The sequence below is a fragment of the Lissotriton helveticus genome, chromosome 3_1 (assembly GCF_964261635.1).
Source record: "Lissotriton helveticus chromosome 3_1, aLisHel1.1, whole genome shotgun sequence".
NCBI lineage: Eukaryota > Metazoa > Chordata > Amphibia > Caudata > Salamandridae > Lissotriton > Lissotriton helveticus.
Genome location: NC_136061.1, coordinates 548718322 through 548740155, shown reverse-complemented (window position 1 = coordinate 548740155; position 21834 = coordinate 548718322). Strand labels below are relative to the sequence as shown.

General features: G+C 44.8%; 1 protein-coding gene across 1 annotated transcript in view; it reads right to left on the bottom strand.

Annotated features, from left to right (window-relative positions):
* The window catches only part of VPS8 (VPS8 subunit of CORVET complex), a 2052516-nt gene that overhangs the window by 1966699 nt on the left and 63983 nt on the right, over positions 1 to 21834 (bottom strand). Inside the window, exon 2 of the mRNA XM_078680452.1 lies at positions 15065 to 15133. Coding sequence (XP_078536578.1) covers positions 15065 to 15133 — 69 coding nt within the window. The remainder of the gene's footprint in view (positions 1 to 15064; positions 15134 to 21834) is intronic.

Below are 21834 nucleotides of genomic sequence, written 5' to 3'. Positions count from 1 at the left end.
GCCACAACCCAAGTATTTATATTTGTTTGATATGGTCAGACAATAATGGTTCAGATACCAGGCGCTGGTGGTTTTCTTTTTCATGCAAAATATCACAATATTTGTTTTTTCGTAGTTTGTCATTCCATTTGAGCTGCAATGGCTATGTAAAACATCGATCAATCTTTGTAGTCCCATAGGTGTTTGGCTTAGAAGGATCACATCGTCTGCATAAATGAGAGAAGTGATGTGTTGGTTTGCCAATTTTGGTGCATGGCTAAATACTGAGTTTAATGCAGGTGCCAGATCACACATAAATAAGTTAAAAAGAGCCAGAGCTAAAACACACCCTTGTTTAATTCATTGTGCAATGTTTAGCTTGACAGAGACTGTGTTGATCCCCAATTTTCAGAGTAAAGCAGCGGCATGCAGCAAAACAATTCTTCTGGAATTTGCCAAGCTTTGAGCATCAACCAGAGCACTTGGCGGGTAACGTGGTCAAAGACCTTTGCTTTAATCCATAAAACAGCAGTAGAGTAACTCATTTTTTCTTATCTCATTTGCAAAAATCATCTTTATGGCCACAAGCTTGCCAATGGGGCTTGAGAAACTTCTGAAGACAGTTTGGTTAAACAGTATTAGATCATTCGAACTTGTCCATGCTTCCAAGTCCGCCAATAGAAGTGAGTTAAAATAATTGGACTCAACATCTAGGATGGCTGTAAGGCGATAGCTATCAGGGAGCACCACTGGGCCATTTTTAGGTCGAGCTTCGCGCAGCGAGCTTGCGCTGCCCTAGGAAAACGACTTCTTGGAATCAATCTGTACTTTTCACACGCTCGTGCGTGTGTTTTTTTTTGCTTTCTTTCTATTGGTCTTTGCGTGCGAAGTCGGCACGCAATTGGGCAAAGGCAGGGGCATGTACCACCTCTGCCAGGAATTGTAGCCGTCCATGGCCTACGGCTTGCAGTTACGCGCAGCAGCGCGCAGTGTGCCATCTGTTTTTCTCGTGCAGCGGCGAGCACAAGCGTATGCGCACCACTCCCTTGCTTGTTTTTAGATCCCAATGCTTTGTATGTTTTACAGCACATGCTATCATCTTGCCTCCTCAGCCATGCAACTGCAGCAGACTTCCTCTGATTCACGGATTGGGTTAGGACGAGGGACACCCGTGGAGGAGACAGGAATGATTCATTCATTTATTCAGGACAATCTTAGTGACGGCCTGTCCCAGGGAAAACCCTGGCCGGCGCATGGTGCTTTCATTAATTATTGGCTTATAAAAAGAGAACCAATGCATCCATTCTATTTTTCCAACTTGCCCATACTTGGATGCGCAGAATCCATTATGCCGAGCTTATCGACCTAAAAATATGAAAGTTGAAGCGAGCTGTGTTCGAAACAGTCGCACGCAGGCAGCTCTTACATACAGCATAAAATTAACCATGTTACTGGCTGTGCTATCCATGCAAGAATACTTCCCCGCCTGCTTTCGGGAGTTAGTCCCATGAATTCATTTTGTGCGCTCTGCTCGTATTTGCCCACTTAAGCACTAACAGGCCCCCTCCACACCAGCCCGCAGTACGAGCCATGAATGGTAACGCGCATTTCCACTCTGCAATAATGGGCTGTGCAGTAGTGCCTGGGCTTTCCGCAGAGATTAACTTGAATTTAATGTCCCGGAGAAGACCGGAGAAGGAGAAAAAACTTCCGTCTCATTGGCGACCACAGTACAGATAAAAATCCGTCTTGAGCCGCCTCACTCCCTCCAAAGGGCGCCCAAGCTGGTTTTTCATGCCTGGGGCTCTTTTTCAAGCTAGCGAGCCGGGTCTCTGGTGTTTGTGTCTGGGTTTGTGTTGTCAGAAGAGCTGCCATCTTGTCTTAAGTGCAGCCATAAATGTAGCGATGACGATGAAGAAGACAGCGGCCGCTGGAGAAGTGACAGGTGCATTCCAGGACAGACCGGTGACTGTTAGGGTTGTTAAACTGGTGCAGTCAGTCAGTCAGTCACTAACGCATGAGCTAAAAAATGTAGCTCCTTTCATTTTCTTCTGGAATTTGACTGATTGTTTTCGAGCCCTATTTATTGTTCAGAAGGGCGCACATCAAGAATTCTTGTCTGGCCTGCCCCTTCAGAAGGCATTTGTCACAAATTCTCAAGATGTCCATAAGGGACAGTGCTTTTGTGTCGCACTAGTTCCAATTATCTTCCTCCCCCGTCCAATCTCTTTGCCTCATACGTGCCGACGGACAACAAGCATTGGCATAGCCAATAGGTCTCGCTTTTGGGACCTTATAAGTATTTAGTTGTGCAGCACAATATCCTTGGTGCAACAACATCAACTGTTGCATGGCTAAACCCTTATAAGGTCCCAATACAGAGAGCAAGATGCATGATCCAGTTTTATGGGGTGACATTGTTCCCGTTAATATTGACCATTTCTAGCCCCCTACTGAGACGAATAATGATGATAAAAAAATCATTTGGGTTTTAATTTCGACAGGCCAGAAAAAGTTCAGTTTGATGTGCTTCCTCATGCTTTTGTTTGGCTTGCCAAATTTGATTTTTATACTCACAGTGTAAGATGTTTATTTCTGCAAGCGAGGAGGGACTAAACCATGATCTATGTGATGTTAACTTCTTGTTGAACATTTTTCTGGAACCAGAGTTCTTTTGTGAACCATGTTTTTGAAAAGGTTGAACTGGAAGTGCTTGTTGTTAATGTGGCTCACTGACTGCTGACAAGAGCAGAGAGTAGCCTTTGCACAAGGAGTTCCCAATCATTGATTGTGGGTACTGATGGACAATTCTGATCAAATATTGTTGCTTTTCAAATAGTATACTTAACAGCCATTTCCGAACTCCACTGGACCCCTTTACCCTTCTGATGGGTGCCATTTGAGCCAATGGAACTTAAGAAAGTGTGTGTTTTAATACAATTTTTCAGGGAGAGGCCCTGGGGCATGTGGTCACTTTCACCGCGCAAAGAGATCGAATATGAAGTGATGGTATTAAACAGCTTGACCGAGCAGAATGTGTAGTCTAAAACAGATGATCTTTTTGGGTAAAAATGAGTAAAGTGGGAAGGTTGGTCTTCCAAGAATGATCCTTTCAGAGATCGCAGGGACAAGCCCTCTAAAGTAACTAGCAGGGTGAGGCCAGTAGAGTTTGTTCTTTGTGCGTTATTACTTGCACTGCAATCAGCCACCCGGAGCCCGTTGGTTTTTCTGCAATGCTGCAATATGGGTTATATAGAAGATATAGATTGAAGTCTTCCTTCAGGAACATATGGGTATTAGTGTGATTATGCCTGAAATTAACTGCCCCAGCTGCTTCACCTGAGCGGATATACACACTTAACAAAAATAGTTTACGCTTTGTGTCACTGTAGCTCCAATTTGTGATCTCGACACATAAAAAGTCTGTATGTCCAGTGATCTACTCAGACTGCAAAAGTCTTGGTGCATTGTCAAAAAGATGGAAAGACACCCAATGTGTGCCCCTTTGTTTGTGATCTGGTGGCTGGAGAGAAAAACTTGCAGTAAGCTTCAAACAATATTTCCACATCGCGCCAGTATTCTTGGATACATATGAGGTCATATGAGGTTAGAAAATACATTGCACCACAGTCTGTTAGTAGATTTTCTAGTCCTGCCACATTCCAAGAGACCAAAGACATGGTTACTGCCTTGTTCTTGAAGATGGACTTTAAATTGATATGATCTTTGGATACAAGTCAGTTTGATTGGGGTCTGGCTCAGATGGAAGCAACAGAAAAAATCTTACACTGTGTAAGATGAATCTCGAGACCTCCTTGTGCGTGAAAGCGCCTTGAAATGTGAAAATCAAAAAGTAATCTCCAATGTCTTTCAATTCAGGAATGGTTTATTTTGAACCAATCTTCATTAATTTGTTTTCAAATCAAATGATGTAGAATTTCAAAACAATTCACTGCATAGTTGCAATTCACAAAAGCTATGCGTTTATTCGTCATTCATAAATGCATCCCCTATGTATTTCGAGCGTTGCTCTTCATCAGGGGGAACGTCTAAAAAGAAATAAGAAAAATACAGGAGATATAGCGCGAGGTAGGAGCATAAATGTCACAATAAGCAAATAATGGTGATGTAAAAAATCTGAAGTTCAAAACGTACCAAGTGGTTTACAAAAACATACTGTTTCCAATGTTAGAGGATGAACGTAATTGTGACAACTGTCAAAAAGTACTCTGTGGTGCATGCAAGTGCTGAAAAGAACCCCAAAGGCACCCACTATGCACATAGTGGGATGTAAGGTCAATCGCTACCCAAGGTTAAAATAAGAAAAGAGAAAAGAAATGTAGAAATCGCCGAATAAACTGACATCAACAAGTGCTGATACCAATCAAATAAACAACGTGGTGAAAGAAAGGTGTTTGTAAAAAGTACAGGTGATGCGGATCGAACAAACCCACAGCGTAAATCCCAGTGAGTGAAAATGGCATCCGACAGCATTCGAACGCCGATAGTGGTGGTGAGGATGAGTCTTACCGCATTGTAAGAATGAACGTCCTAGATGTACAAAGCGTGCTCTGTCGGAGGTCCGCAGGACGCGGGTGTAGGCATATTGGGCTCACGCCGAGACGGCGTTTAAGACACATGTGCGGTAAACAAAGAAAGAGGACTGTGATGGGTAAAAGCAGACAGCGAGTGTCATGATGAAAGAAATAAAGTTGAGTGCAACAAAGAAAAAAAAGCACGATACTCTACAAGTCAGAACGAGCCACGCAGTAAACAAAACACAGAAAAAAGACTGTACTAAAAACGAACAAAATACGTAAGTGATAATTGAGATAAATAAAGTTAAGTAAAGAAGTAACAAGAAATGGGGTCAAAACAAAATTAAAAAGCAGAAGTGTGAGAAAGACGGTGATGGAGAAATATAACGGGGTGAGAAAAATGATGAATCACAGATGAAGCAGGGGATGAACAGAAGGCAAGGGTAGTTCAACGGGAGGGAAATAAAGTACACAGACATAGCGGAATGTGAACGACACTAGGGAAATACTAAACAGAAGCATAAAAATGACCAAAATTACAGAGTGATGCCACAAAAAACTGAAGTATATGGAGTGGAACAAACGTGGAAAATGAAAAGCAGGAGACATGAATGAGGTGCAATATAGTGAAAAAATGGGTGAGGGAGAACAAATAGAGCGATACAAAAGGGGATGATGGACGGAGCGTTTGAACAAATCAAACACTCACCCCCAGTCAACTGATCTGGGTTTAATCCATCACCATTCTTTAGTTCACTCAGCTACCCCAGTTCAGACATGGCTATATGCAAATCAGTCTGACCCTGTGCCTCATGGGAACAGTCCAGCCCGAACTGCCAAGCCATGTCTTCCCTGGACCGGAAACAAGCATCCTGGGACCGGTTTCGGATTCATAATCCTCATCAGCCAGGCTATCTTGAATCCAGTGGCCAAGTGAACAAGGGACTCACGTCTGAGCATACCCTGCCACACTTAGGGCGAACAAAGCGATACAAAAGGGGATGATGGACGGAGCGTTTGAACAAATCAAACACTCACCCCCAATCAACTGATCTGGGTTTAATCCATCACCATTCTTTAGTTCACTCAGCCACCCCAGTTCAGACATGGCTATATGCAAATCAGTCTGACCCTGTGCCTCATGGGAACAGTCCAGCCCGAACTGCCAAGCCATGTCTTCCCTGGACCGGAAACAAGCATCCTGGGACCGGTTTCGGATTCCTAATCCTCATCAGCCAGGCTATCTTGAATCCAGTGAACAAGGGACTCACGTCTGAGCATACCCTGCCACACTTAGGGCGAACAAAACGATACAAAAGGGGATGATGGACGGAGCGTTTGAACAAATCAAACACTCACCCCCAGTCAACTGATCTGGGTTTAATCCATCACCATTCTTTAGTTCACTCAGCCACCCCAGTTCAGACATGGCTATATGCAAATCAGTCTGACCCTGTGCCTCATGGGAACAGTCCAGCCCGAACTGCCAAGCCATGTCTTCCCTGGACCGGAAACAAGCATCCTGGGACCGGTTTCGGATTCATAATCCTCATCAGCCAGGCTATCTTGAATCCAGTGGCCAAGTAAACAAGGGACTCACGTCTGAGTATACCCTGCCACACTTAGGGCGAACAAAGCGATACAAAAGGGGATGATGGACGGAGCGCTTGAACAAATCAAACACTCACCCCCAGTCAACTGATCTGGGTTTAATCCATCACCATTCTTTAGTTCACTCAGCCACCCCAGTTCAGACATGGCTATATGCAAATCAGTCTGACCCTGTGCCTCATGGGAACAGTCCAGCCCGAACTGCCAAGCCATGTCTTCCCTGGACCAGAAACAAGCATCCTGGGACCGGTTTCGGATTCATAATCCTCATCAGCCAGGCTATCTTGAATCCAGTGGCCAAGTGAACAAGGGACTCACGTCTGAGCATACCCTGCCACACTTAGGGCGAACAAAGCGATACAAAAGGGGATGATGGACGGAGCGTTTGAACAAATCAAACACTCACCCCCAGTCAACTGATCTGGGTTTAATCCATCACCATTCTTTAGTTCACTCAGCCACCCCAGTTCATACATGGCTATATGCAAATCAGTCTGACCCTGTGCCTCATGGGAACAGTCCAGCCCGAACTGCCAAGCCATGTCTTCCCTGGACCGGAAACAAGCATCCTGGGACCGGTTTCGGATTCATAATCCTCATCAGCCAGGCTATCTTGAATCCAGTGACCAAGTGAACAAGGGACTCACGTCTGAGCATACCCTGCCACACTTAGGGCGAACAAAGCGATACAAAAGGGGATGATGGACGGAGCGTTTGAACAAATCAAACACTCACCCCCAGTCAACTGATCTGGGTTTAAACCATCACCATTCTTTAGTTCACTCAGCCACCCCAGTTCAGACATGGCTATATGCAAATCAGTCTGACTCTGTGCCTCATGGGAACAGTCCAGCCCGAACTGCCAAGTCATGTCTTCCCTGGACCGGAAACAAGCATCCTGGGACCGGTTTCGGATACAAGCAAGCCCGGCTGAAGACGGCTGTAATGCCAGAAACCATGCATATGACCTTGTCTGAACTGGGGTGGTGGAGTGAGCTAAAGAACGGTGATGGATTAAACCCAGATCAGTTGACTGGGGGTGAGTGTTTGTATTGTCAACGCTCCGTCCATCACCCCCTTTGGTTTTTCTTTGGGAGAACAAATAGAGCCAGTTGTCTGGGTGTGTCAGTCGAATAAACTGGAAAGAATATATGCAAATGAAACACAGTGAAAGGGTATAGAAGAAATGTAATGGAATAAGGAAAAAAACGAACAAAGGTAGCAGAGGGGTCGAAATACAGGCAGTGGCATAAGCAAGCACAAAAAGAGTGTTATAAGTAACAACTATATTCGAGTCTCTCTTTGAGACCCTTCGGATGGATAGAATTAAGTTTATGCATCCAATAAAGTTCTCTTTGTAAGAGGAATTTCTTATTGTTTCTTCCGGCTGTTTTGTTCACGACTTCCAGAATCAGGAAACGTAACTGGCTGGCGTTATGTGAATGATTGGTAAAATGTTCCGCTACACAGGATTTTGCATTTTTAGTCCGGATATTACTGCGATGTTTCTAGCCCTGCCACATTCCAGCCAGGCCACACTTTTTCGAACCTGAGTAGCTGTCTGGTAGCGGTCACAAACTGGATGGCCTCCTCCCATCTGAAACTTAATGGGGATAAAACAGAACTTATGTTTCTGGGAAATTCAGCCCACCCCAGCCCCATCCTACCTTGGCCTCCTTGCATGGGTTCCCCCCCTGAACCAAAAAAACAAATTAAAAGCTTGGGCATGTGGCTAGACAACACCCTCACTTTCAATCAGCAAGCCACGATATTGTCCGCCACCTGCTTCGGGCTGATGCGCATGTTGCGGAAAGTTCTACCTCTTCTCCCTTTCCAGGCTCGCAGGATACTGGTCCAGGCCTTTATCCTGTCTCGCCTGGACTACGGGAATGCCCTTTATTTGGGCGCACCGAGTAGCACACTTAAAACACTACAGGTCACCCAGAATGCAGCAGCACGTCTGCTGCTGGGCCTCTCCCGTAGGCACTCAGGCACCATGGCCTTGAGAAATTTACACTGGCTGCCCATCCAAGCCAGAGTTAAGTTTAAAGCGATGTGCATCATGCATAAAGCCATGTGGAAAAATGCTCCCGCCATGATCTGTTCCCTAGCCACCCCCTACTACCCCCAAAGATCGTTGCGGTGAAGCACTGCTTTTCTGGCAATAGCACGTAAAATTAAACGAGCCAGGTGGGGCGGACGCTCCTTCTCCCTTAATGCTGCCACTACCTGGAATTCCTTACCTCCTGCGCTCCGGAATGAGCCCAATCTTTTAAAATTCCGAAAATCCCTTAAAACTTTTCTTTTTTCCACATAATTCAGTAATCTTCCCCAGAAGTAAGCAACCTTAGCGCTACGAGGCCTTCGGGTAGATTTGCGCTCTATAAAACCCATTTTCATTTCATTTCATTTCATTTCATGGTTACTGCCTTGTTCTTGAAGATGGACTTTAAATTGATATGATCTTTGGATACAAGTCAGTTTGATTGGGGCCTGGCTAAGGTGGAAGCAAGCCATCCCCCAATCCTCCTGAAGTTTTTCTACTGATGGTGTGGCAAACTTGCAATGTCTACCTGCCAGATTGTGCATGGAAACAATGATTGAAATTTGTAAGCCACTATTAGATGGAGAGGGATAGCTGCGTTCCTTAGTAGAGACGTTGGTCTTTGAGGCTGATCAGTGCCCAGCTGCCCGTTGGTTCTATCTTGGTTACGTGGGTACTGGCGGAGAGATTAATCAAGTTCCTTCTTTAGGAAAGCTGTTGGATACCGAGGCCTATTAGAGAGAGTTATCAGTATTCCCCAATCTTCTAGGATTTTCACAGCTTGTATTAACTGCGGATTGGGATGACCATGTCACAGCAGTAGCTTCCGCTGGCGGAAAAACGTTTGAGGGTGTAAATTGTATGGCAGTGATATTGCTGGTAGTCACACGTTTTGGTTAATTTACCCAGATTCAGAATATCACTGTAACCTTGTGATACATACTCAGTGTGCCAGATTGTGGTTAAAGCTGAAACATCTTGAGAAATGTTATTGTGGGGTGTATCCAAGGAAGAAGAGGACAAGGCATTAATGATACCTTGTAATTTTGTGTTCGATTTCCCTGTTCTTGGATGAGGTGAAACGGACAGCCCAGAAACTCTGTTGATTGAATGGTGAAATGAAGAGGCTTTGACATTGGTGTATGGCTTTGATGATGTTGAGGGGCTTAGCGAGTTGGTATTTATTACTTTCATTTCATCTAACTTAAAGTAATTAAACATTGTTGTGGGTTGCATGCACAGGTTGGGTAACGGGTAAGTTTTATGTTTATTTACATTTTCACTGTTCAATTTTTCGTCACAGAGGGTTTGTACTGTGGTGTGGGGGTGCCTGTGTTGTGTTGATCCTGTTATTGTCACAGGGTTTATTGGTGGATCTTTAGACTCTGATTTGAGTATACCCAGGATGAATAAGTAGATGTTGATTCTTGTATTAATTTGTGATTTGAGCTGCTAGTGTTATTGTGTATGCTTGAAGATGATACCGCGTCTCTGAATAGGGAATGAATAAGATCTGGGTTGGTTTGTACTAGGGGTACTACCGATGATGGCAGTGTCATTTCAATTGAGTTTTTAATAGCCAGATTGTAGTGGCTTATGTGCTGGCAGGTTTTTGTAAGGCTGAAAGGGCAAGTTGGCCCTGAGAGACAATTTTGAGATCCGATTCCTGGCTGTTTGAATTGTAAATGCTGATTCGCTCTGCAGTGGTCTCTTTTTTGACAGTGTGAAAGAAGTTTCAATCGCGACAGCAGGTGTTGCAGTTCTCAGGATCTTGTCCCGTTTCCTGAGCTGCTTCCTCTTGGCATCAATAATTGTACGGGCAGAGTGCTGCTGATAGAAGAGGCTGTAGGTGGATTTGATGCATTATTCGGTTGCCTGAAATTGTCGGCTTTAGTTGTGGTTGATAAGTTACTGTCTAGAATTTCAAGATTGCGAGGCATTAGGTGTATTTCCACACTCTGGCCTATAACGCTGTTAGTAGGCCGGGTTTTTTACATAAATGCCAGGCAGAGTTGGTGGTGTTATTCGAACATTCACAGCCATTTTTACTTCCTGAAGTAGATCGCTTATCATGGCAGGTAGAAAGTGCAGCTTGTCCATGAGATTAGCACAAATGCACTCTTGAATGTTAGAGACAGAAGAGGGAGCTGAATTATGAGTGAGTAGGTTGTAAATAGCCCCTCGTTTACAGGGGATGAAAATGGAAATTAATATTCCTGAGGAGGAGTGGCTGTCTCATTTTGAAAATATATATGCAAGTAAGGAGATATTTGATCCTTTTGTAGCCCCTACCAGTAGTCCTACCCCCTCTAGATTAGTGTTTTGGGAGGAGGATGTGGAGCTTGCAATAATTGAGTCTGCGAGTAATAAGGCCCCTGGCCCGGATGGAGTTCCTATGAACCTTTATAAGAGTAATTCCAAACTATGGGCGAAAATTTTAACACATGTTTTTAATTCCTCAGTTATTTTAGGGTTTCCTGCCTCATGGGCCCACTCTATTATTATACCTGTATTTAAAAAAGGGCAGAGAGGGGACCCAAGATGTTACAGGCCCATTTCGTTAATAGACTCCTCTGTCAAAATCTTGGGTAAGGTTATATTGGCAAAGATTTCCGAGTGGGTGACTGACAATAGTATTTTAACTGATTTCCAATATGGTGTCAGGCCTGGCAGAAGTACGATAGATCAGTGCCAAAACCTGTATCTGTTAATTAATAAATACACAGTCGCATCCAGGGGTCTCTGTATTTAGCCTTCATGGATTTATCCACAGCGTTTGATTTGGTAAACAGATCAAAGCTGTGGACGCTTCTACTTGATATAGGGATCGATCCCGGCCTGGTCTACTTTTTAGCAGACCTACACCGAGATTTATTGGCATCGGACAGACTGTAAGGCTGAATTAGAGGTAATGAGACATCAAAGCAGCAGAAACACAGAGGCATAAGCAAAAAATGTGTTGAATTGGCACTAGGCAGAGGGGTAGTTGGTGGAGAGATTACCAAAGGAACTAGGCAACTGTGCCAGTTACAGGTGCAGTGGTAGGCCGGCAGCCAGCAGCTGACAGCAAAGGCGTTAGGAGCGAGGATAGACAGCCGCATTCCAGGCACTCCTCACCTGCTTCACCCGTGGCACCCACTCTGCTTCTAGATTACCTGGTCCCTTGCTCCTTGCCCAGTCTGGTAGCGTCAATTCCCACATGAGGCCTGGAGTGAAGTTCAAGGATAAAGCTGCTCCGTCACCCACCAATGTATGCAGAGCATCTTTGCTCGGGGTGTCAGTTTGTCCAAAAAGGCAGAGTGGGAAGATTTCCAGAGGCAGGCAAGACCGGGTGCGCCACTCCCTGAGCTATGCCTGCGGGCCTGAGGCTGGGGCAGAAGTGGCACTCACAGCAGCGCATGGGCAGAGGTCTGCCAAACCCCCACAGCTGTGCAGCCTATTACTCTCCCAAAGTGCAGCGGCTCAAAGCACAGGGTTTTTGGTCCGCGGGGGCGGCCAGGACGAAAGCAAGCACCCGGACCCAGCCAATTTCCTCGCACCACAGGCAGGAGTTGCTGGGATTCACAAGCATGTCTTATTAAGACAGATGAGGACAGTGTGGGGGATATTTGGAGATGGTGGGGGGGGGCTTTTCGGGACTTGGCGGCAAGGTGGGAGAAGGAGTGGTGTCCACTGAGGATATGGTGGATGTGCGGTGTCTGTGTAAGGGCGAGGGAGGCGGAGCAGAGGTTTCTGAATGGTTGGTAGAGGTTCAGGTGGTAGCTCATGTATGCTGGCCCTTGGTCGCGGAGGGCTTTTTAGGCGTGTCAGTAACTTGAATTGGCATCTCTTCTAGACCAGGAGCCAGTGGAGGTTTCTCAGGTGCTGGGTTATGTGGGTCCGCTTGGTCAGGATGAGGATCAGTCCGGCTGCTGAGTTCTGTATTGTCTGGAGCCTTCTCATGAGGTCGATGGCAGTTCCTGCATAGTGAGTTGCCTCAGTCCAGTCGGCTGCTGATTAAGGCTTGGGTGATTACGGCTTGGGTGACCGTTTTTTCGTGCTGATGGGGAGCCAGTTGAACTTTTTTCACAGCAATCGGAGAGTGTGGAGGCAAGTGGAGAAAACTGTGTTGATCTGTTGCTTCATGGTGAGTTTACAGTCCTGGATGATGCAGAGGTTGCACGCATGGTCTTATGGTGTGGGCGTGAGTCAGAGTTCGGCAGGCCGCCAGGTGTGGTTCCTGAGGTAGGTGTGGTTGCCAAAGATCTGCATTTCGGTCATGTCAGTGTTGAGTTTCAGACAGTTGTCCTTCAATCAGTCTGCGACATTCTTCATGCAGTTGGGGAGGTTGGTCTTGGTGGTGCTGAGAGCGAGAGGATAAGCTGGGTTTCGTCGGAGTACGGTATGATGTTGACATCATGGGTTCTGACGATATCAGCTAGAGGCGTGTGGTAGGGGTTGAAAAGGGCGGGTCTAAGGGATGAACCTTGAGGGATGCCGCAGATGGTGCTAATGGGTTCCGAAGTGAGAAATGATGTGATCCACTAGAGAGCGTTACCCTTAATCTGAATCTGGTGCAGTCTCTTGATGAGTTTGTGGTGGGATACGGTGTTGAAGGCTACAGAAGTTAATGAGGATCAGAGTCTGCAATTATCCCCTGTCGAGTAGGGTGCCAATGTGGTCTGTGGCAAACATTTTGCACTATCTACGATACTCTGTAGGGCCCTCACAATCAGGGAAATTAGAGGAAAGTCATAAATGAATGCCAATGTCAAACACCAGGGACACAGGTTTCCAGCCCACCAAGAAGGCAAACTCATTATATTTGAAACTTAAGGTGGGTGGTGAACCAGAGACTCAAAATGGAGTTCAGGGCTCCGTAGCACAATTCTGATGTGGACAGTGGAAATACATGTGCAGGTGGTCCGCTCTGTTTTCGTCACTCTCCCGATGTGGGATAATAGCATAGTCAGGCTGTGCTCCATTGTCATGGTATTTAAAGTACAATGAGCATCACCTGCACTCTTTGTAAGCTACAAAATGTCATCAGCGCCAAAGGCTTCACGTGGAGGAGGAACACATATGAAATAATAATAATAATAATAATAATAACAATCCACATTTGCAAAGCGCAAACCATCACCCGTTAGGGTCTCTAAGCGCTGGAGGCCGTCGGGAAGATTATGCAAGCTATTGCCCAGAGTCACATGGTGCTGGGCTAATCTGCCACCGGCCCGGGGATCGAACCGTGATCCCCAGATTCCGGAGTCAGTCACCCTGGCCGCGGCGCCACACCTCTCTCCTCTCTCCTGCATGGCACTATGGAGTCATTCCTACAGTGAACCATCCAACCACACTGGACTCTGAATAGTTGGATGTTACCAAGAACTGTGGAATAGTCAAGAAGAAGAATTCCATTAAAGTGCTCAGTCGTGAGAGCATCATAGTTAGCTGGGACCAAGATTTTAAGGACAGGACTAGACATGCTCGAACAATTTCATCCATCAATGAACAAGTTCCGGAGTATGAGGGTAGAGCCGGATTCTGCTTCCAATCATGACACTGCTGCGATGAAGCAGCTGTACTGACAGTGATTGTGTTGGACCTTCTGCAGCTGAAGAAAGGCAGCCACTGGAGCTTGGTAAAGATCCAGAGAATGTAAGTGACAAAAGCCAGTGCCTTTTACTGGTAGTGTTAGTTTTCAAACTTGAATTGGGGGCATTTCCTATGTCATCAAGCTACTTGTGGGTAGGAGAGTAGGAGAGTGGGGAAGTGAGACAACAGAAGGATTGAAAGAAACAGACAGTTTGATTTTTTTTTATTGCAACAGCAAATGTGTGCAGAGTTCTTAGACACAACAGTCATTTAAATTAATCTTGCACAATCCGAATGTCGGTCAGTTATAAAATCAGGACAAGCGAACAACTCCTACAGCCAAGCTAATGTTAATAAATAAGCAACATATAAAAGAGAGCCTATGTGACATATTACAATTGCACATTATTCTGTTACTAACCATTCATTCTCTCCATTTCCTGTTTTTGTTCCCCAAGGTAAGCCAGAGGCTTAAGCAGCATAGTGGCCAAATAATCATTTGGACTTAAAGCCTAATGCCACAATATCTGTCCTTGGCAAGCATCAATTTCATATTTTTTTTTTCTCTTCCAACCGTTTGCAACAAGCAAAAGAATTGGCAAACTTATTATATAAAAAATAGTATAAAAATAAAGAAATGGCCCAGTAGCCGACAGTATTCCTTTTCAGACAGCTATGCATGTGATAAGGCAAAATGCCATCACTCACTGTGTAAAGTCAGTACTAAAGTCAGGGAAACACTTCCAGGCATATGCGAGGTTAGTGTTTCAGCACTGTATGTCATTTAGGAAGCAGCACTTCATTCTCTGTACACACTTTTCTTTTTTACGGAGCTGTACCGATCTCTCCTGGTCTCCTGGTCTACATTATCCTGCTGTGTATGCAACTCAGCCACCCACGCAGCTCCTCTTCTGTTCCGCCATTATATAAATAATTGGTTCATTTGAGGCCTGTCACATGCATATTACCCATTATTCACTACTACTGTGCATTCTGATGTGTTCTGCTTTCTATATTGAAACCACACATTATGGGCTGCATTGGCATGATCATTTGGTAGACAAAGCAGTAATGTTGTATCGTACATTGTAATCTGTTAGAAACCACTACAAAGAGATCCCTATCCAACGGGTCCTGTGGTTATTTAATGAAAGAGAGGCTAGGAAACATTTGAGTGAATAAACAAAGGTGCAATCTGATTCAACAGCTATAATTCTACATCTTAAATATACAAAAAATGAAATCACAACACACTGTTTTTTAACTTCTTGGCAACATGACATTCATGACTTTCAATTGAGCTTCTCACAGATCTTACCTCATTCAAGATACTTTCTAGAGTTGGTGGTGTATCAACTTGTGGAATATCAAATTCTTTGTCATCTATCTAAAAAATTAATAAGAAACAAATCTGCTTAGTTTGAAGTGAAAGAGCTTCTATCATCTTTAATAGTAGACAAGAGACTATGTAATGCAATGTTATGCACAGGATTTTTTCAAAAACAAACTTTTGTCACAGTGCAACAATTAAAAGCTCATACAACTATAATGCACAAGTTGGTCAAACAACCATGTTAAAAAAAACTAGAGAGTGAATAAGCACCCTCATTAGCCTCGATCTTTAATTGTATTTTAACATAAACTTGCAAAATCCCTGAAATTTAGCATGCCTCAGTGACGATTCCCATATTCAATAAGAGGATCAAAACTGATCCAAATTCATTTCGGCTACTCTCTATGTGAAGTTCCCCCGCTAACATTTTTACCTGAATGTTATCAAATAAATTGGTTGCCCGTGCTGAAAGCAAAAATCAATATCAGACACACACTCACAAATTCCAAGGGGTTCCTCTGTGTTTCAAGAAGCATGGACTTTTGCATTGTTAACAGGCTTAGCTTTGTTAGGATATAAACCTCATTTAATTGTAACTTTGCTGGTTTTGCTTCAAAGTGTCTTAATTAAGGTCTTCTCTGGACTAAAGTGCCAAAACAAAGTCCAGAAGTTTAGAATTTCTGATAACTCCACATATATGGACACATTGTAAGAAAGTGCCCTTTTTAGGTTTCGCCTGGCGTTTACTGCGCAAGCAGTATCGCGCAGGCGAAAACTTATGTTTCACAGTATGTGCACTTCGTCCCGCCTTCTCTTCCATTGGCTAGCTCCATAAATGGAGGCTAGCCATTGGAATAGCGATCTGTCCGTCATTGCCGGAGCAGATTCGTGGGCGTTCCCGCGATTTTTACTCATCCCGCCCCCTTGCGATCGTCATGCGGCGGTGGGCGGTGGTTTATTATTTATTTATTTTTAGGTTTTTTTGGGGTCATTCCTCCAGGCCTGTGGAAAAGTAAATTTTGCCATGTTATATGTGCCTACGTGTTCCCCATGTTATGTTATATGTGCATGATCGATATGCATGTATTCCCTTCTGATCGATTAAAGACGCAATTACAGTTGTGTCCATCTCTAGTATGCCAGTTTCCAGTCTTCGTGAATACAACGAATATTCGGCCTATGTAAAGCTACGTTGCCACGTTTCACAGTGTGCACGTTAATTCATTGAATTATCCCCGTTTTTAGGCCTCAAAAGGGCCCGGACTCAGATTCAGCTCCTGTCTCCTGAACCCTCTCCGAGGAGCGATACAGCCCCCACCTGTATCCCTGACCCTTCACTTACTTTCATGCCTCGCAGTGCCCGGCTCGGCCTGGCTCTGCCTCCGAGTCTGCCAAGAGTATGTTATGTTTCTAGTTATCAGTCCAGCCCTCCTTCTCTGCATTCCTAAGCTACTGAATCGCATCAATAGTTTCCGTCATGGTCTAGCCTTTATGTCTCCATGTAAGAGAAATACTGTATTAATATTCATAGAATATTCCTCACACACGCACTATATGTAGAATTATGCATGCACCAGTCTTAGTGTCTGTTAGCCTTTACCCTGATAACTTTTGGATTCTATCAACATGTTCTCTAAACACAGATACTAGATAGGCTTTAGGTACATGTCGCTCTGACACTCCAGACTTTCGTCTCCTCTTCTAGCGCAGAAGTCATAGCCCCCAGTTCTCCCTAGTAACACGTCATTGTCAGTTTGTGCGCACCACTAGGTTAAAGGTCCCAGCTGCTCAGGTAGCCCCCTCCATGTTTCCGCCCCATTTATGACATATTCTGTTACGTTTACATCACATGTCTATGTATACGCCCTGTACACACCTCTTGTTACACCCACTTTATGCCTTATCTTTCGCGACTGCTACAAACTCCGCCTACTGCTACGCCTACTGTATTGAATACAATGTATTTGTTTAACTATAAATATTGTGCACTGTTATTAAAAGTTTGCTAGCCATTCCCAGATCCTGCCCCGGCAGCTGCCGGGCCCTGCCATCTCATTCCCATGCAGGCTGTCCTGTTCCAGTCCTTTTATGCTTAATTAAAGCCTGTACACTCCAGCTACCTCGTATCTTGACTCTTATTTATTGAGCTATCTATTTGTATGAGTATCCTGAAAAATAGTACCGGTAAATAATTATTTATTTACCACATAATGGCGCCCGAACAGGAACTTGCCCTTTCCCCACGCGCCGGAGAAGCCACGCAGGCCCCCTGATCCTCTGCAGCCGTGACGGAACCATACCGTGCACGTGCAGATATTTCTGCTTCAAGTATCCCTCAGGCCCACGGAGGAGACGGAGGTTGCGGTCCAGCGTCCAGACGAGGCGGTGGAGGAACGCGGCGAGTCCCGACCAGAGCCCAAGCCGAGAGTCCAAGGTCCGAGGTATCCGGAGGCCCACCTGTAACTGAAGTCCGAAGTTCGTCCGTCCGTCGTCGTAGCAGTCCAGTCCAGTCTGAGGCCTTCCGTTCTTGCTGCCCGGTGAGTACCGTTGCTGGGGTAGTATCTAGACAGGGTCAATTAATTTGTCTCTGGTCTGTGGGTTTGGGTACACAGATCCAACACGAAGTGTCCACCTAGGTGGATGCGGGTCCTGACGTGTCTCTTTATGAGACCGGTAAGTTTCGTACTGTTTTAGCAGTGCATCTAGTCATTCCAGTAAGATCTGTTCTGTTCTCGAGAAATTCATGTGTTCTGTTCTCAGTATTCCAGGTAGTATTTTGTCCGAACTGTTATTTTAAATGTTATTCCATGTGTTTTCAATGTCGTGGTATGAATGACCTGTTTTCAAGTTATTATTGTGTTTATCGTGTATTGTACTGTGTCCAGACTCTAGCCTAGTTATGCCTCTGTTCTCAAAGTTACGTCAGTTAAAAACTAGAAAAGGTCTGCTCGAAGAAGCAGTTCCTGTCCCGCCTAGGGACAGTCCAGGTCATTTTATGTATCACAAGCATGGCATAAGTGCCATATTATATCTAGATTTATGGGTCGAGTATACTAAAGATCTAGAAGAGAAATATAGATGGCCTGTATCAGGTACATGGGATGCCGAGTGCATCATGCGAGTAGAAGAAGCATTATGGAAAAAGAAATCTAGACAGTCCCAGAAAGATGCCATCGAGTTATGGCGCAAAGAATCTCACAAAAGAACAGAGAAAGAAATCAGAAAGTCAGAGTTAAGTAGAGAATCCTCAGAAAGAGCCCAAGAAAGGGAATTGATCGAAATAGGTGAACGAGTTAAAGCCGAACAGTCAGACAGACAGAGAAATGCCCTCATTAAGGGTATGTATCCTCTTCTTGCCGAGGGCTTGCCAAAAGCAACCCCGGAAGCACCATGTAATTTTCCGCCGCCATTAGTTCCGATTAAGCTACGTCACAAACCGACCGCAGCTGATATTTTTCTCTCGTCCTATTTGGACGACACAGTCCCAGAATATGCAAATCCTGCTCCGCCAGCTCCTGTAAATAATGTAATTCCTGTTCTTCCAGCCACCGGGGCACCTGTTACAGCACCTGTTACGGTACCCCCGGTCCAGCCCATAGTACAAGTTCCCGCTACATCGGTCACTCTGCCAGCACGAAGAGTATCAGTCGACAATTCCAGTTTAGGGGCCGCGGGGGGAGGTCCTCCTGGTACCCCGCCGCCACACAAACGTGTAACATTAGTCGAGTTACATGAACGTGCGTTACAGCGTACGCCCAAACACCAGTCCGTTGCAGAAATCAGACGAGCTCTTACCGAATGCCGTTATGATCCAGTCCCAGGCGATGATAATATGGTTATATATTCATTGCGTGTAAGACGGGTGACCGAGTATTTGGACACCCTACCGAATATGAAAGAAGATCTAGACAGAATATATCGTTTCATCCGTACAGGAGACGATTCAGAAAGTATTGGTGAAATCATGTCTCTAAGGAAAGCTGAGACTCAGCTCATGCTATTAAAGTTTTTAATCAATTGTTTAATAAGGGAACAAGATTGTCCGACTAAAGATCCGACCGAAATGAAAGTCCTGACAAGGTGGAGTGATAATATAGCCGAGGGTAGACACAGGACCCTTAGTAGTATAGAAAGTATGTACAAGAAAATTCGTAAGGAAATAATAAGGTTACACGAGAAACGCAAAGCAGCACAAGTAAGCGAGAAGGAAAACGACTCTTCTACTGAAGAGGTAGAAGACGAGAATACCGCCAGAATAGCGTATGTAGGTAGATCTAGACTTCCAGACCGACATTCACGCCTAGAACACAAGAAAGTTTCTCACCTTCCAGCACCAGAACAAGGTTCTCTTGAGCAAGTATTTCAAGCTACCGATCACATTCTGAAATCACGAATCGGTTATAGTGAACTCAGTACCATGCATGAACAAGAACTAGCCCGATCAGCAGTCCGATGGACTACTGATTCTACCACTTTTCCAGATGAAATAGTGGCACAAATGTTTCTGAAACTGCCCCCAGCCGAGCAGCGACTGGTGGGTATGTATATGATCCAGCACCTCATTACACTGTATGAGGGTCAACATTCTGATCCAGGTCCGTTACATGATGTTCTGAACGAGTTACTCCAGTATAGATGGAAGGGTTTAGGTACCGATTTAATTAGTGTCATTCTAGAACAGCGCCAGAAATATAGAACGTTTCTGAATCCGCATTTTGTTCACGTCTCACCTCCAGAAAGTAAACCATTTGACATAGATAGACAGAATCCGTTACGAGAAGTACATCCAGTTAGGACACCGGATGGTGAAATGCAACGAGTATTTGTTTACACTCCTATCACAAAGATGGAACTCTTAGAGATGAAGAAATTAATTCCCTGTCACGACAAAGATCCAGCAGGGTTTCATCGAGAATTAAAAGACATGCTCCGTATGGGAGAATACACGTATCCAGATATTATTAAAATGTTAAAAGTCCTGTTGCCCGCAGGGGTATATGAGAAACTCAAGGAAAAAGAATGGGAGGTGGGAGAGAAAAAGATAGACTGGACAGCTCTAGAAGCTGAAGATAAAATACGAGTACCAGGTACCGGTCTTGGGGATAAATGTAAAGAATTGCCCGAGTTATTAATTCAAGTTTTGCCAAGATTACTAGCCACGAAAAAGGAAGATTGGGATGCAATCTCAGCATGCAAACAGAAACAGGATGAAGATACTAGTGATTTTTATTCTAGATTCGAAAAATGTTTTATAATTAACAGTGGTCTGAAGACAGGTAGTGAGTCGTACCCTCATCTTTTTGTTACGATACTAGTCGAGAATTCAAGTCCACAAGTTAAAAATCGAGTTTTGAAAGTCGAAAGTACTTGGCAAGCTAGTACCCCGTCACAAATGCTTCAGATGCTCCAGTACCACCAGAACAGAATCAGGGAAGAGCAAGAACACGAGAGGAGACGTATGAAAGATACGAAAATGAAGGTTCCTGGGTGCCCCAGAAGCCACCTTGAACAAACTACAGCAAGTGCAGAATGCGGCTGCTAGGCTCTTGACAGGTCTCCCCAGGCATCAGTCTGCTCGCCCCGCGCTGAAGGCGCTGCATTGGCTCCCTGTGAGGGACAGGGTGAAGTTTAAGTCACTCTGTATCGCTCATAAAGTCCTGCAGGGGGTAGGTCCACCTATTCTGGGGGAGATGGTTCAGCCTTATAAGGCCCCTCGCTCTCTCCGATCCGACCATCAACATCTTCTGCAGGTAGGGAGGGTGAAGAAGGCAAGAACTGGTGGCAGAAGGTTTTCTATAAACGTGGCCACCCTGTGGAACTCTCTTCCCCTACATCTACGTTCGGAAGCTAGCCTTCTTCGGTTCCGCAAACTTTTAAAAACTTTTTTGTTCGCTGCTTAACTTCCGCACTATTCTGGTAGTTTCATTCTCTGGTGAGCGCTGGGATGCCTAATGGTAACCAGGCGCTATACAAAACTCAGAATAATAATAATAATAAGGTACTAGTTGCACAATCTGTTCCACAAGACAGTCAGAAGAGGGGTCCGAATCAAGCCAGTCATCCAGCAGCTCCCGTTAAAGGGACTTGCAATTATTGTAAACAGCCAGGTCATTTTATAAACGAGTGTGCAGTTCTGAAACACAACATAGCAACTGGTAAGACTAAAGAAAGACCACGTCCGCCTAGACAAGAACAAGTTACACAGACTTCTCAGTCACCACAGAATGCACAACAGACAGCTCCAGCACCGCAGCCTATCGCTGCAACACAGCATGTTACACAGCAGATGTACCAGTATGCCCAGTCAGAGTATCCAGAGTATCAACCGTATTCATGAAACAGCCTAGAGAGGGAGGTAGGCTTGCCTCTCATCGAGATACCTGTAGATCAAGAGGGTCCCTATGTACACAGTCAAGTATTAGGGAAAGACAGAAAGTTTCTGATTGATACAGGGGCAAGCAGGACTACTATCAGTCATGACGAGGTTCCAGGGGCTCCGCTCTCAGGCTCTAGAAATGTTTCCCTTGGATTTTCAGGAAAGCCTATTGTAAACGAGATTTCAAAGCCAGTTACTCTAGAAGTTGGTCCATTGTCCCGAACTACTGATTTGTTACTTACGAAGTCATGTCCAGAAAATTTGTTAGGCATTAAAACATTGAAAGAATTAGGTGCAGTAATTTGCTGTTCCCCAGAAGGAATACGCTTGTTTTTAAGGGATTTTAAAGGTCACTATGTATTACGTGATTTTGATCCAA